The 17,067-nt window shown below is 40.2% G+C and overlaps 1 protein-coding gene across 1 annotated transcript in view; it reads left to right on the forward strand.

The window, feature by feature from the left end:
• STMN2 (stathmin 2) overlaps positions 1–17,067 on the forward strand; it is a 57,459-nt gene that overhangs the window by 22,992 nt on the left and 17,400 nt on the right. The window contains exons 2-3 of the mRNA XM_055546338.1: positions 6,926–7,021; positions 11,714–11,886. Of these exons, the coding sequence (XP_055402313.1) occupies positions 6,926–7,021; positions 11,714–11,886 (269 nt within the window). The remainder of the gene's footprint in view (positions 1–6,925; positions 7,022–11,713; positions 11,887–17,067) is intronic.

Below are 17,067 nucleotides of genomic sequence, written 5' to 3' on the forward strand. Positions count from 1 at the left end.
CAGCTTATCTTACTGGACTCAGTTTTAGCAACACTTTCTCTGGAAAGCTTCCCTTGGCTACCCAGCCATGAGGCTCTCTCACTCTCTTCCCTCTACCCTTGACTCCAAATTTCTTTTTTTTTTTTTTTTTCAGGATCACATTTAATCTTGTAGTTGTAACACAGCAAGACCATGATTAACATATCAATAAGTGGTTACATCATAAGATAAGGTGGACATTGTAACACTACAAAGGAGCAAACATTATATTGAGGGTTTAAACAAGATGAGAGCATACATTGTTCACAAGTCACTACATTGGGTCCACCAGTGAAAGTCATATGTACATTAAGTTTTCCAGAATCGGTGGTAAAGAGAAAAACATAAGGAGAGGGTAGACAAGCCAAAACAGAATAAGTAGAATTATTTTCTGGTTGGAGTTCGCGCTGCAGCAGCCCCGTCAGTCTTGCCGGGATCTCGATGTTTATCTTGCCTCCCTTTCTGGCGGGCTCCTCTTTTGTGAGCCCCCAAATTTCTATCAATTCACCTTTCATAAAATCTCTTGCATCTTCTCTTTCCTTTTCCTCTGCATTATCATTCCCCAAAGTCACGCTGCCTTCTCTACTGAACTTTATTCAGTTGTTTCTTAACTTTATTCAGTGTGTCTCCTGGTGTCTTTCCTGAATAAAATGGCCAAATAGATCTAAGAAGAGCCTTTTATCAGGTAATTCCACTTTCAAAATGTTCAACGACTAGCTATTGCTAGGATGACTTGTAACAGACAAATTTTCCAACCGTGAAAGAGGATGTCATTAATGGGCTTAAACCAGGGTGACATAGGCAAACCAGAACTTACAGAAAATCAACCCAATGCCAACTCTGTGCTTCTCAACCTTTCTCACACAAATATTCCTAAGGGTGGGATAAAACTCTCAAGTTCAAATTTCTTTTAAATTTACACATTTAAAATTCTTAAAATACTAACATTGTAGTATATATTCATGTTTGTTTTAATATAAACATAATGTTTTAAGTCACAACAATCCTTTTACATGAGCAAAAGTTCAAAACATCTTACCCAAAATCCTGGCATACAACTGACCTCAAAGAAGACTTACTATCAGGGCATAACTTCTAACATCCCTCTGTGGCATAGTCTTTGAGAAGGCTGTGTACTGAAACATGGAGAACACCATTCACAAAGATTAAGTGAATGATGCTCCCTGGAATGAGCTGAGTCATTCATCCTTAAGTGAATTCACTGTTCCACCCATAAAAGTTTTCCATATGGTCTCTTTAGAAGACCATTTCCATGTCAACAATAATAAATTTGGGTTGGTCAAAAAGTCCATTTGGGAACTTGTTATGGAAAAACCCAAATAAGATTTTTGGAACCCAATAAAATACAAGATAATCAGTTAAAGTTGAATATCAGAAAAGCACAGAATGGCTTTCGGTATGTCCCATGCAATATTTGGATTAAACTTAACTAGATGTTGGTATTTTTATTTGCTTTACATCTGGCAGCTCTAACTATAACTGACCACCCTCTCCACAAACCCAGGACTTGGAGGTTCTTCTGAATTTCTAGTACGATTCATCTGTACCTCTATTTGACACTTACCCTATTTTGCATGTGTTTCTGTCGCTTTTTAGCTCCCCGGTGGCTCAGATGGTAAAGAATATACCTGCAATGAAGGAGACCAGGGTTAGATCCCTGGGTTGGGAAGATCCTCTGGAAAAGGGCATGGCAACCCACTCCAGTATTCTTGCCTAGAGAATTCCATGGACAGAGGAGCCTGGTGGGCTACAGTCCATGGGGTCACAAAAAGTCAGATACAGCTGAGCAACTAACATGGTTCAGTTTCACACTATCGCTTTTTACATCTGTATACTTCACTTCCCTGACTTGAAAGCTCCTTAAGAATGAGGACACATATATTATATCTCTTTGTAATTCCATAATGCCTCACAGAAACTGTTGACCATGGATAGTGACCATAAATACTTTTTAATTGAGAGATATTCAAAATCAATGAGCAAAATAGCCAACAATGATTCACAAAGCAACTGCTTTCTGTTCCATTCAGGACTATGTTGTAAATTAGTTTATAAATGAGAAAGATGCAACATTTGCCTTTAAAGAGCTTAGTTTAATAAACAAAAAGTACACATCAAAAACTAGTAATGAAGGAGTCTTGTTGTTCAGTTGCTAAGTCATCTCCGACTCTGTAACCCCATGGACTATAGCCCACCAGGTTCCTCTGTCTGTGGGATTCTCCAGGCAAAGATACTGGAGTGGGTTGCCATTTCCTCCTTGACAGGATATCTCTGACCTGGGGATCAAACCCAGTGTCTTTTATGTCTCCTGCACTGGCAGGCAGGTTATCTACCACTAGCACCACCTGGAAAGCCCAGAGTCTGCTCTAATTATGTCCATTGAGTCAGAGATGCTATCTAACCATCTCATTCATTCTATACCATCCCAATTTCCTCCTGCCCTCAATCTTTCCCAGCATCAGGGTCTTTTCCAATGAGTTGGTTCTTTGCATCAGGTGGCCAAAGTACTGGGGCTTCAGCTTCAGCATCAGTCCTTCCAGTGAAGGAGCAGTATATAATCAAGTAGAGCAATATAATAAAGATTAGGTATTACAGCCCACTAAGAACAGTAGGAAATGACAACCCACTCCAGTGTTCTTGCCTGGAAAATCCCATGGATGGAGGAGCCTGGTAGGCTGCAGTCCATGGGGTCGCTGAGAGTCGGACACGACTGAGCGATTTCACTTTCACTTTTCACTTTCATGTGTTGGAGAAGGAAATGGCAACCCACTCCAGTGTTCTTGCCTGGAGAGTCCCAGGGACAGGGGAGCCTGGTGGGCTGCCGTCTATGGGGTCGCACAGAGTCGGACACGACTGAAGTGACTTAGCAGAAGCAGCAAGAACAATAGGAGATCAATGTGGATAGCAGCCCTAAAAGAGGGAAACAGTGAGGAGCCGGGATCTGAATGGAGATTCAGATCTTGGGAAGGATGTAGATGAGAGGAGAGGATTAGAAAGGGCAGTGCCACCTAGGGGAAAGTGTGGGTAGTGCAGCAAGAGAGGAAGAGACCCATCTTCACAGTCTGCCTTTGCTACCTTGCAACTCGGTAAAGAATCTGCCTGCAGTGCAGGAGAGCAGGGTTCGATCCCTGGGTTGGGAAGATCCCCCGGAGAAGGAAATGGCAACCCACTCCAGTATCCTTGCCTGGAAAATCTCATGGACAGAGGAGCCTGGTGGGCTGCAGTCCATGGGGTCGCAAAGAGTCGGGCACGACTGAGCAATTAACACTTACTTACTTTGCTACCTGGCAACAATCAGAATTTCCTTGGGCTGTGGTTTCAACTGGCTTTAATGGGTTGCCTAGGATTCAGAGCAACTATAGGAGTGAAAATCTACACCATATCTTCTGCTGCTGCTGCTGCTAAGTCGCGTCAGTCGTGTCCGACTCTGTGCGACCCCATAGACGGAAGCCCACCAGGCCCCTCTGTCCCTGGGATTCTCCAGGCAAGAACACTGGAGTGGGTTGCCATTTCCTTCTCCAATGCATGAAAGTGAAAAGTGAAAGTGAAGTCGCTCAGTCATGTCTGACTCTTAGCGACCCCATGGACTGTAGCCTACGAGGCTCCTCCATCCATGGGATTTCCCAGGCAAGAGTACTGGAGTGGGGTGCCATTGCCTTCTCCATATCTACTGCTAGACAGAGTCAATCATGCCATGTAGAGTCACAGGTCCTGATTTTTAAAAATAATCAAAGTGCACTGTCATGTGTAAAGCAGGTAGCTAGTGGGAACCTACTATATACAGCAGGGAGCTCAGTTCGGTGCTCTGTGATGATCTAGATGGGGGTGGGAGGGAGGTCCAAAAGGGCGGGGATATCTGAACAGACATAGCTGACTCACTTAAATTTACAGCAGAAACTAACAACATTGTAAAGCTACTATACCCCAGTGAAAAAGAAGGATGCTATTAAAGAAATCACACACAAGAAAGAAATCATCCACAGATATCAACTGGGGTTGTCCCCAGAGCACCTTAGAGTAGGAAAAACAGCGTTTCTATCAGTCACAGTTATACATTACACATGGGCGCCAAACGTGTAGGTTCCTTTCAACATATACACCCGTATCAAGCACAATTAGAGCAGTGAGTGACCTTACTGAAAATTAGTGAGCTGCATTTCCAAGAAACTAAGGACTGATGGTGAAGAGTTTTCATTTGCAGAAAATCTTTTTCTTCTACACCTTTAATCTATTACCGCCATAAGAAGGAAAGTCTTTTTTTTTTAATTGAAGTATAGTTGATTTACAATATTGTGTTAGTTTCAGCTGTACAACAAAGTGATTCCGTTATATTTTTTTCAGATTACTTTCCATTATAGATTATTACAAGATATTGAATATTGTTCCCTGTGCCATACAGTAAAGCCTTGTTGCTTATCTATTTTATGTGTAGTAGTTTGTACCTGTTAATTCCATACTTATCATTTATCCCTGCCCCCAGTTCCTCTCCACTTTGGTAACTGTAAGGTTGTTTTCTGTCTATGACTCTGTCTCTGTTTTGGATATAGACTCATTTGTATTATTTTTTAGGTTCCACATAAAAGTGATATCATGTAATATTTGTGTTTCTCTGTCTGACTGACTTCACTTAGTTTGATATTCTGTAGGTCTATCTATGTTGCTGCAAACGGCAATATATCATTCTCTTCTATTATATATATATAATATATTATGGGAATAATATATAATACATAAATATAGTTGATGGGAACTCGGGTTGTTTCTATGTCTTGGCTATTTGTTGCTATGAACTTTGGGGTGCATGTATCTTTCCAATTTAGAGTTTTCATCTTTTCTGAATATATGCCCAGGAGAGGGATTGCTGGATCATATGGTAGTTCATTTTCTAGACTTTTTAAAGAAACTCCATACTGTTTTCCATAGTGGCTGCACTTATCCCCACCAACAGTGTAGGAGGGTTCCCTTTCCCATGAGACAAAATATCTTTTATTTTGCATTTGGATTTTCCTTCCCTAATAAGGTTGATATCTTTAACATGTGCTTCTAATATGTGTTTAATTTTGCAAAGCATTTCAGATACCATATGGCATCCTCTTACTAAAAACCTTACAAGATACAAAGCCTTGCTGTTTGGTTTTAATCTGTTCATGGAATTATACACATTGAACCACAGAATGTTCTTATGTGATATTGTGATTCACACTGAACATCCATGTGAAGATTGGCTTGAACCTTTATAAGGGACATACTTTTATTAACTAAATAGTCACATAAGACAAAGACATATGGTTTCAGCCTTCTAAAATTCCAGAGGCAATCAATAAAATCTCAGAGAATAGGTATTAGCAGAACTGTTTTGGTACAAGGCAAATTGTGTTGCTTATTTTAAGGAAATAAACTAAATAGGGAAGGAGATTCTTTTAGAGAGAAGCTCAGGATGTGTTAGGTTGCACCATATGCAATATGGCAATATTTGACCTTTGTATGCTGTCCACAGGGCTTCCCTGGTGGCTCAGATGGTAAAGAATCTGCCTACAATGCAGGAGATCTAAGTTTGATCCCTGGTTTGGGGAGATCCCCTGGAGAAGGGAATGGCTACCCACTCCAGTATTCTTGCCTAGACAATTTTACAAGTAGCTAGAAACCTCTTGGCAATCTTAAGACCTTGATTTACTACATTTTCTCAAGACCGCAACTTTGTCACTAGTTATATATGACATCAGCCTCTGTGGTCCATTTCATTTGCAAAATTGATGGTAAGGTGGGTGGACAGTTGACTAAATGATCTCTTAGAACCTTCCCAACCTAAATTTGTGTATCTCTAAAGCATCCAGATATCAAATCTATTTTCTACTGGCTAACTGCAGATGCACCTGGCAATAATGCCCAAACAATCTTCTGCGAGTTCTCACCTTCCCAAGGTACTCCTCTCCCATGGGTTGCATAACCATCAGAAGACCCTGCCAAGAGGCACTAGCTCCCTGTGAGGTTCAATATGTTAGGACCTCACCATCTGTTTATATGTTCTCATAAGTTAGTGAACAAAGTCTCTCTATGATTCTTCTTTCATTTTCCTTAATTTATTATTCTTGAGAATTAAGAATCAACAAAGGTTAGAGAATCCCACCTCCTTATCCCCGTCTGTTGTCTCAGTGATGGCCAACAGTGATAAGAGGCCCCACGGTCACCTAGGCAGGAGGCTTCTTGAGGGGAAAAGGGAAAAATGAAATGGGAGTTGGGAGGGGTGAAGGAGGAAGGAGGTCCGAATCCCTGCAGCTGCTTGGCATCCGAACTGAGTGTGCAGAGAGGAAGGGAGATCCTTATCAGATCTCCGGTCCAGGTTTGTTGTTTTGTGAAAAGAGGGAGATAAATGAAAGTGCACTTGGGGATGAAGAGAAGGCAGCAACACTGGTCCCTGGAGGATGTATTTGCTTAATAATTGTCCTGATGAATTCTCTGCCTCTTCCCAAATGAATATGTGGCCATTCAGATTTAACAAAGCACATCTCCTGAAACTGACTTATATACAACAGACCTGCGCACACATGCACAGAATGAACCTATCTCTGTCCATTTTGTCTGTTTCCGTTTCCTCCATATCTTTTCTGTCTCTCCCTCCTACCTTGCTGGATCTCAATTCCTTCTACCTTCCTGTCTTTCTTTAGCTCCCTTCCCCTCACTTCTTATCTAACCTGCAGTAATTTGCCTTTTATGTCCTCTGTAATAAGAAATATGCACCCCAGAGTTCTGTTTCCATCGAATTTGTGAGAGAGAGTCCCTACCAACATTCATTCTACAGGAGGCTATAACAATCATTCAGGTGAAACGAAGCATTCAGAGGAAATTCAGGAAATGAGAGATACTAATCTTGAGCTGTTTGTTTCAGCCTACAAGGAAAAAATGAAGGAACTGTCCATGCTGTCCCTGATCTGCTCTTGCTTCTACCCGGAACCTCGCAACATCAACATCTACACTTACGATGGTGAGTTGCCTACAAAATGCCCCTGCTGGCTGGACCAGCTTAAAAAGCTTGGATGTGGTTGTTTCTCTCTCACAGCTCCTCATATAATGAAATCAATATTTTGTAGATCTTACTATTGACTTGCCGGATCTAGCTAATGGGTCTTATTGATTGCTATTTGCTGAAAACAATATGAGTTTGATGCTAATAACAGCACATTAATGTCTCGTAAGAAAGATGGCTGAGCTGTTATTAGCCATCTTATCCAGCATATCAATATCCACAATATGTTCGAAGCTTCTCTTTGCAAATAACATAATTCACTAAGCTATAATTAGAGAAGATCACAGTTTGCAAGAAAATGCTTTATAATTAGAAAACTCAGGAAAGAAAATCGGCCACCAACAGTTTATGCTTTAACATAGTCTTAATGAGGGTTTCTCAGGTGGCACTAGGGCCAATGCAGGAGACATAAAAGACATGGGTTTGATTCCTGGGTTGAGAAGATCCCCTGGAGAAGGACATGGCAACTCACTCCAGTATTATTGCCTGGAGTATTATTGCTCATCTGTCCATGGAAATCCTGTGGACAGAGGAGCCTTGTAGTCTATAGTCCATGGTGTTGCAAAGAGTCAGACACAACAGAAACAACTTAGTACACATGGTCTTTATAAAATCCCCATATTTTCTGTACGCATCTCAACAACCTAATACGTTCCAATAATAAAACTGACTTATGACTGAAGTCCAGATAAAGAGGGTAAATGACTGGCATAGCTATGAACCTTATTTTGCAGTGAAAACCTTTTGGTTTAATTTATCCTGGTTCATTCTGCTTAGTTTGATGACCATTCTGGTTCTGCCACTATCTGCCTGACCTTGGGCAGGTAACTCAGATTCTTTGAGCCTTATTTAACTCTAGTATCTTCCTACCAGTGTTTTTGTGGAGTTTAAATGATTTAACGCAAATTTGTGGCATTTAAATGGTTTCACGTTTAGCACAGAGCCTGTCCTCTTGTAAGCATTCAGAATGGTAGCTGTCATTATCAACAATACCATCTTCACTTGATGTGATGTATATGTGCTCAGTGCAGTCATGTCCCACTCTTTGCGGCCCCATGGACCATAGCCCATCAGGCTCCTCTGTCCATGGGATTTCCCAAGCAAAAGTACTGGATTGGGCTGCTATTTCTTTCTCCAGGGGATCGTCCTGACCCAGGGATCAAACCCACGCCCCTTGCATCTCCTGCATTAGTAGACAAATACTTTACCACTAGCACCAGCCGGGAAGCCCATCTTCACTTAATTCTGTCCATTTATCTAAATGTTGGGTGCTGTTACATGTGTAGTAAAAATGAGGGATGTTTGGCTACCTGTTTGGCTCATGACAATTTTTTCTTTTCCGTGTGTGTAAGGGAATACATTACAGGTAAGGCAAAGGGATCTATGGCAGTTAACTGCTTCTATGCCTTTAAAATACTGCAGGACTCAAAGCAGTTTTTCTTCCAAACTGATTCTGTCATGAATAAGAATTAACTGTTTCACAAGGGATTGCCTTTCATGCAAAAAAGTTTCAGTTTCCAACCAAAATTCTCATTAGCAGGCAGGCCCATGCTTACTTTGTGTAAGTCCATGCAGTCAGCAAATACACTGGACTGCTCTTCTGAGGCACTGATGTGTCACCGTGTGTTGTCGCTGGGGCTTCAGTGACGACTGTGGCTCAGGAAAGCCAATGACAAGCACGGCTAAGGCCTCTTCCAGGCACTCATGGCCTTGGAGAGGAGAACTACAGCGTGCAGATAGCCAGCGAGTGGAGCACGGTGCGGTTAAGACAGAGGTTATACACATTTACTGGTAGGACACAGAAGACGGTGATGGTGTCTGCCTTCTTAGGGATTGGAGAGGGGGGAATGAAAATCAGAAGCTGTATATAAGCTGAGTCTTAGAAGTTGGAAAGACAGTTCACCATAGCTCATGCACTATTTCCTTAAAGAATTGGTAGAGAATTTCAAATTCCCAAAGTCTTTAACCTTGCCTTGTGTTTCTGTACTGGGCAATATTTATTGTAGACAACATTACAACAAGCATTTACTGTAGACCAACATTATAATAAGAATTAATGAGAAGAAGAAGAATTGTTTACATTTATAAAGTCTGTGCTTTACATTTAGTATCCTTTATAAATCTTTTTGGAACATGTTCACAATTTAATTTTTTTAACCGCTGTATTGAAGTAACATACAAAAGGCGGCACATATTTAATGTATGTAATTTGATTGATTTGGACAAGTATGCTTTATCTTTTAATTTCACCATGGTCTTGTGAGAAAGGTGCTTTTCATCTGCATCTTTTAGACGAGGAAAAGAAAACTTAAAGAAGTGAATTCATCTTCCCAGTATCACACACCTAGTAAGAATGACTAGTTGAGTTCTGATAGATGGATATAAATTGGCCATGTTGAAGAGGATTCCTGGGTTTCATCTTGGCTGAAAGTGAAAATGAAAGTGTTAGTCGCTCAGTCATGTCTGACTCTTTGCGACCCCAGGGACTGTAGTCTGCCAGGCTCCTCTGTCCATGGGATTCTCTAGGCAAGAGTACTGGAGTGGACTGCCAATCCCTTCTCCAGAGGATCTTCCTGACCCAGGGATCACTATATGAATGCAAATTCAGGCAGTTCTGATTTTGGAGTTTCTAACTCTATCCATTTAAAATCCCATCACTTTATCAAGCAAGTGATTTTTGTTTGCTGCTGTTCTCTTGAAATCCTTTTCCATAAGTTTACATATTTTTTATAGAATTGTACTTAAGGTATAAGTACAAATTTGGATGCCTTCACAAAGATTTTGAATATTTTTATAATTGTGAAAAAACCCACATCATTTTTAATATACTTAATGAATTGACTTTGTTTGTATGAGCACACTTCCCAGGTGGTATTTGTGGTAGAGACATGCCTGCCAATGCAGGGGATGCATGTTCAATCCCTGGATTGCGTAGATCCCCTGGAGAAGGAAATGGAAACCCACTCCAGTATTCTTGCCTGGAGAATCCCTTGGATAGAGGAGCCTGGTGGGCTACAGTCCACAGGGTCACAAAGAGACATGATTAGCAACCGAGCGTACACATATGATCTGTTAACATTCATAGATCTAAATAAGTTCAGTTCCTGTTCACCTGGGGTCGCTCTAGACCACAACCTCAAAATACGCTAATCAGATTGCTAAAAGAATTTAATGGAAGCTAATAGTCACATCAAGAGAAGTGATATTTCTTCTTTGCTCTGCTCTAGTTAGAACTTGCCTAGAAACCTGGTCAGCTTGGTTGCCACAATTTTCAAGGGACATTAATAAATTAGCAAGCCCTGTGATGTTAGGGAGTGATGTATCAGTAAGGATCTAAAAACAGTGTCATTTTGGGGCACTGGGGGTGTTTTAACCTGGGGAAAAAATTGAAATGGAAGATCATAACTATTTTCAAATACTTGAAAGATGGTGATGCACAACAGAGACTAGCCTAAATTTGGGTGGGTTCAGAGGACAGAACAAGAAACGGGGGGCTGAAATGAGAGGGATGCAGTCTGGGGATGAAAATCAAAAACACTCAGGTAAAAAAGAGGTAGAGAGTTGTCTAATGAGCTTTTTAAAATCAGTATATTTCACTAAGCTGTAAGGTGTGTAATTGCACTAATGTCCTAGCAGATGCTAGCTGTCACTCTATTTTATTTTATAAATAATATTTTTATATTTTGAATCATATTATGCATTTATTTTCAGGTTTTTTCCCATTGACTTATTATGCAATTATGCAGTTATTGAATGTAAATATTGTTCAGAAGTACGGAGTGTATAAATTAGATAACCACCACAATGCCTCTTCCCCCCGGCTCCTGTCTACAGCGGAAGAATGATGAAGGCATTCCAAGTAGCAACAAAGTACAAGCAAAGGCATTACCATGGGACTCTACCTTACTGTCTTCATTAGACTGTAAGCACCTTGAAGACAGGGGCTCCCATGACAGTGTCCTCGCTAGGGCTGACGTTATGCTGCTTGAAGACTCAGATCAACAGCCACACTGAAGGGCAAAACAGGAACCAGTAGGAAACCCTGCACATTAGCCTTGAATGGGTTGAATATTGTGTTGGCCAAAATGTTTGTTTTGCCAACCCAGTATTTCCAACCATTCAAGGCTAATATTGAATGTAATGTTGCTTGTAACCCAGCTTCTGTGATTCCCAACCATAGGATTAGGTGTGAGAACTGGAGGACTTTGCTACTTTCCTCATTAATTAGTTTCCAACTATGTTTCCAAATGTTTCCAACTTAGGTGATTTCCAAAAAAATAAATAAACCTTAATCTGAGCTACTTGATTTTCATATGAGGCTCGTGTTTATTCAAAAGGAAAATAAAGTTTAGTTTAAAACTGAGTCAGGCTAACTTTTTTCTGGGCATGCCTACCATGCTTTAACTCCCTATGGACAGTGTTGAATTTCCTAACACTATAAGTATTTATTCAGTTAAAATAGATCCTTAAATATACTAAAGAAAGAGGTCTTATATGTTCAAAACAAGGTAGGGCAAATGATCACATGTAGCATTTTATTCGTCTTCATCAGAATAACAAGGCCACTTTTAACTGCCAGAGTGCAAATTATTTAAGTAAATGCGTGCCTGTGTTCTGTCTGCTTAACCTTCTCAAATATTCATCTCTCAGATATGGAAGTGAAGCAAATCAACAAGCGTGCCTCTGGCCAGGCTTTTGAGCTGATCTTAAAACCACCATCTCCCATCTCAGAAGCTCCACGAACTTTAGCTTCTCCCAAGAAGAAAGACCTGTCCCTGGAGGAGATCCAGAAAAAACTGGAGGCTGCAGAGGAAAGAAGAAAGGTAACTTTTCCATAGGTTTTTTTGTTTGTTTTTTAAATTATGAAAGCATAATAACACATTTATAGGAGACTTGGGAAATAGAGGGCTTCCTGGGTGGCTCATGCAGTTAAGAATCTGCCTGCAATGCAGGAGACCCAGGTTCAATCCCTGGGTCAAGAAGATCCCCTGGAGAAGGGCATGGCTACCCACTCCAGTATTCTTGCCTGGGAAATTCCATGGACAGAAGAGCCTGGAGGTTTGTAGGCTGTTGGATCACAAAGTATTGGACACGACTGAGTGGACTAACACTTATTTAACACTGGAAAATACAGAACAAAGTTACATATAGTTCTGTTATCTATTACAGTTACTTTTTAAGTAGATAAATTAAGATTTTAGTTGGAGCTTCAATATCCATAGCTTTTAGATTCTGCTCTCCCTTCTTACCTTCTCTCTCTACTCCTCTCTCTCTTCCCTGCCCCCTCCTCTTTCACACACACACACACACACACACACACACACTTGTAGCAGAAATTCCAAGAGACAATGATGCCTGAACCTGCAGCATTCCAACACATGTAGGTCTTCTAGACATAGATGCAGACTAGTTCAAGTAAAATCTGCTGCTTTGAGGGTAGTTAAAACCAAAGGTCCCAGACACCGAATTTCAATGCTTTAGTGCCCTTTCCCCATCTTGGGTCCCTTTTGATAAAAGCCTGCCTGCCTTAGCCTATCCTGTCAGGAAAGCACAGCCTTAAATAAGGCGCCTCCAGGGGTTGCATGAGGCGAGGGGCCAAAGTGGTGAGTCCTCCCTCTCAGAGTCTGCATCGTGGACGGTTTTCCTCGGAACAAAAAAGCACCAGGTACCCCGCTGAGATGTTTCCTGCCCAGAAATGCTGTTCACCCCCGGGGCTTGCCCCTGTCCCCCAGGCTTCAGTCTTTGTCCTTGAAGTTGGTTCATCCAAGATCAGTACCCTCTCTGGAATCTATGAGTATCTTCCTGTACTCATATCTAAGCCTTGATGGCATTTTTTCTCTTTTTTCCATTGGTCTTTATTTGTATCCAAGAGCTTTTTCTTACAGAACTAAATCTTTAATTTTCCACAATCAGCTGAATAAAAAAAGCCAAGGGTATTAAAAATGGAAGACATTCAGAAACCCCAAGGACTACGTACATAGAGACAGAAATTATGCTTGAATATGGGTGTCCATATTCAAGTCCATCCCATCAAGATGCTCTTGATTAATTCAAATGAAATTACTGTGTTGTACTTTTCACTGACTTTATCATGGGACATTTTTAGAACCATGTCACTAAGAATATGCTGCATGCATGATCTTATGGTGTGACTGGGAATGTCATTTATAATAATTTTAAATTTCATTTAGATGCTTGTAAAAAGTCAGCCAATAAATTAAACACTTCTGTGTTGGATACCTACAAAGAAAATGAAGATAGCGCTTTTCCTAAAAACTGAATTCTCTAACAGGGAGTGCAGAGCAAACCCAAATGTGTGTGTGTTTATGTGCTTACATATACCTACATATACACACAATCTCACAAATGCACACACTTACCTGTGTATGTGTGCTAAGTCGCTTCAGTTGTATCCAACCCTTTGAGACTCTATGGACTGTAGCCCTCCAGGCTCCTCTGTCCATGGAGTTCTCCAGGCAGGAGTACTGGAGTGTGTTGCCATATATCATCAAATAACAAGACTTAAAGATTGTAAATCCTAGATTAAATTTTCTGAACCCCAAACTACTTTTTGTCTTAACCTTTATAGTTGGAAAGTCTCCGTATATTGTGTCAATCCTGATCACAATTTCAGTTTTTACTCATGAAGTTCTCTTAACATCCAATGAGTATTTCTTTACATATTATTTATCGTATTTGACAAATTGCTGTTGTTATACAGTTGGATTTCAAAAGGAGGAAACTAAGCTACTAACCTAAAATATATATACAGGAAGTTGTTTTAGAAAAATTTATCAGACTTTTTGTTGTCATTTATAACTTTGTTCTCATAGTAAAACTGTATTAATGTAATTACAGTCCTTTGAGTCTGTTTCCAAGAGATATTAATAACTTAACTATAGTAGTAGAGAACATGTTACAGTCAAGGTAATTTAAAGTTCTCCAAAGCATTGGCATCTTATAGGTAAAAGGTATAGTTATAAGACATAGGTTGAAATATAGGGATGTTATGACTTGATTAGAATTCAAAGTCACTCAATAGGCTGAAATTGAAAATTAGAGATGAAAATTCAACATATTTAACATATTTAATTAGAAGGAAAATATTAAAAGAAAAAGAACACAGAGATGACCAAAATTAACTGGATATTCTCATAAAATTCCCTGAGTTAACTAATTACTGATTATGGTAAAATTCATGTGCCCTGATGACAATAAATTATCAACACTTTTACATTTAAACAATTGAATTGAACTAGCAATTGGCTGAGTAACTAAAAGACATCTACAACTGTAACCTTTCAACATTGTGACACCCAGGAAAAATGTTCTTTGGAGCCCTTTAAAAATCAGCATTCCTTCACATTTCTGCTCTTATTAAAATTTGCAAGGCAAAAAACTATTATATAGATTACATCCTGGTAGTGGAAATTAGAAGAAAATGTAACTAATTAACAGAAAGTGCCAACTTAAGAAATCATTAAGTGATTTTTTTTTTTCTATTGGGTTGTGCTGACTTAATTAGCACTCATTTGAAGAACTTCTAATTCTCTTCAAAGAGCCTTTAGCAAGTGCATATATCTCAGTAACTGAGGACAAGCATATAAGCAAAACACCAACTCAAAGCAGAAGAGACTATGGGACTAAAACCAGCTTGATCCAGGAGATCGATATTTCTTTTTACATTTTTCTTTTCTTTCTGCAACTAATTGGTTTCAATATCAAGGAATTTTTGTTTCAGTCAGTCCCAAATTATTTTTCTCACAAATCAGCAACTCCAGCAGAAAGAGAGCTTCTCTTTCCTAATAGTTCTAACAAAAGTTACAGAACTGAGTCTCAGTGACCTGTCCTGGGTCACATGCCCAGCCCAGTAAGATGGTACTAAATAAAGGAGGACAGAGGGAAATGGTAGTTCTGGGGTGAAAAGTGCTCTTCATATGACGTGGTCAGAAAAGGCCTCTTGAATGTAAGAACATTGGAAAGGAAGCATGAAGGGAGTGAGGGAGAACATTTGTAAAAAGGCAGGAAGGTAAGGAGTAAGCCACATGACTCTTCTCTGGGGGCAGAATTTGAAGTAAAGAGAATAGTAAGTGCAAAGGTCCTGAGGTAGCAATCTGCTAGGACTGTTCTGGAAATAACACAGAGGACAGAATGGCAGGGCAGAAGGAGCAGGGGGAGATGGTAGGAACTGAGGTCAGAAAGTAGCATTTTTAAAGACCGACTTCAAATGAAAAAGGAGGTCATTAGAAAGATAAAAATCAGTTAATTCCCTGTGAATCACAGCATCTTTACAGAGAAATGTCTACTTTAAAAACCTGAGTGACTAGAAAAATAGTTTTAGATAAATAGAGAAGACATGAAAGCATTCTAGAGTAAAGAATGGTTCCCAGAGGTGAGAGTACAGAAAGTCTGTTTTCAGGGCAGTGGGAAGACATAGTAGTTTGAGCTAGTGGATTTGGGTAAGGAGTTGGAGAGTAGTGAGGTGAGATTGTAGAGGGCCTTGAATGCCAAGTTAGGTGTTCAAACTCCATTTTATCTGAGAAATGAGGAGTCACTGAAAGCTTTCAAAAACACACAGATGTCCAACCTAGCCAGTGACCAACAACATTTGTTTTGCCCTAGTTCCTTTCCTTTCCTACAAGCTGAAAGTTTGTAAAGATTCCGCCAGCCGAACAGGACATTTAAATAGGTATTAAACAGTTCCTTTTGTCATGGTTATGATCAAATCAATCTATCAGTTCAGTTCAGTCACTCAGTCAGTCATGTCCAACTCTTTGCGACCCCATGAACTGCAGCACGCCAGGCTTCCCTGTCTATCATCAGTTCCCGGAGCTTGCTCAAACTCATGTCCATTGAGTCGATGATGCCGTCCAACCATCTCATCCTCTGTTGTCCCCTTCTCCTCCTGCCTTCAATCTATAACTACAAATTAATATTACTGAATATCATAAAATAAGCATTAACTCACTACACTGACATAATTCTACCTCAAAGTAAATAGAGACACAAAGGTGAAATATGATTTTTGATATGGCATTTAAAACAAAAAGGCTATGAGACCTCTCCCCCTGCATTGGGCTTCCTTGGTGAGTCTCCTGCACTGCAGGCAGATTCTTTACTGTCTGAGCCACCGAGGCCCTTTACCCACTCCAATAATCTTGCCTGGAGAATCCCATGGACAAAGGAGCCTGGCAAGTTATAGTCCATGGGGTCACAAAGAGTTGGACATGACTGACCTATTAACATTGGTACTCATTGGTACTCCCCCTCCATTGGTACTCTTGAAAGATTTGCTCCTGGGACCTGAGTCAAGGGACCACATCTGGGAAGCAGTGACCTAGGCTGTGCTGCTGTAGACTGCTGGATTTAGAACTGGAGGGCTGCCTCTGGGGCATCTCCCTGTGGGCTCAAATTCGCTTCATGTTCAATGCTTTGGCAGTTTCCCCACCTCCTCACTCCATCTGTTGATATGGCAGCACTGACCATCTGGTCACTACATTAAACGCTCCTCCTATCAGGTTCCTCTGAACCAGAATTAATGCCCCATTGGTGAGCTGATAGAAGAGTATTATAAAAGGAAGAAGTCCTTTTCCTGATTTTTTCTTCCTTCTTTGATTATCTCTGAGAATCAGTATTCATCTCCATCAAACCACATTACCTCATGAAGTCAACATAAAGCTCTTTATCTGAAGTTAAATATTCCATCCAGCAGCTTACCCACATGGATGAAATGATATGAACACTTCAGTCATCCATCTGTCCATCCGTTTATTTATTTACACAGCAAACATTTATTTAATAAGAGGCAACAGAGCTAAGTCAACCCTAGGTCCCAGTTGGCCCAGGACAACTCCATCTTATTCCTGCTGTGTAGATATCAGTATTGTCTCAGTTGCATAAGGATCTCAGATTAGACAATAAATTATATGATTATTGTAAGCCAAGCATAGTGTTTAAGAATATCTTTTAAAACATCATGGTTAAGAACACATGGTTAAGAGAAT

Source organism: Bubalus kerabau, chromosome 14 (genome assembly GCF_029407905.1).
Source record: "Bubalus kerabau isolate K-KA32 ecotype Philippines breed swamp buffalo chromosome 14, PCC_UOA_SB_1v2, whole genome shotgun sequence".
In the NCBI taxonomy this organism is placed as follows: Eukaryota; Metazoa; Chordata; class Mammalia; order Artiodactyla; family Bovidae; genus Bubalus; species Bubalus kerabau.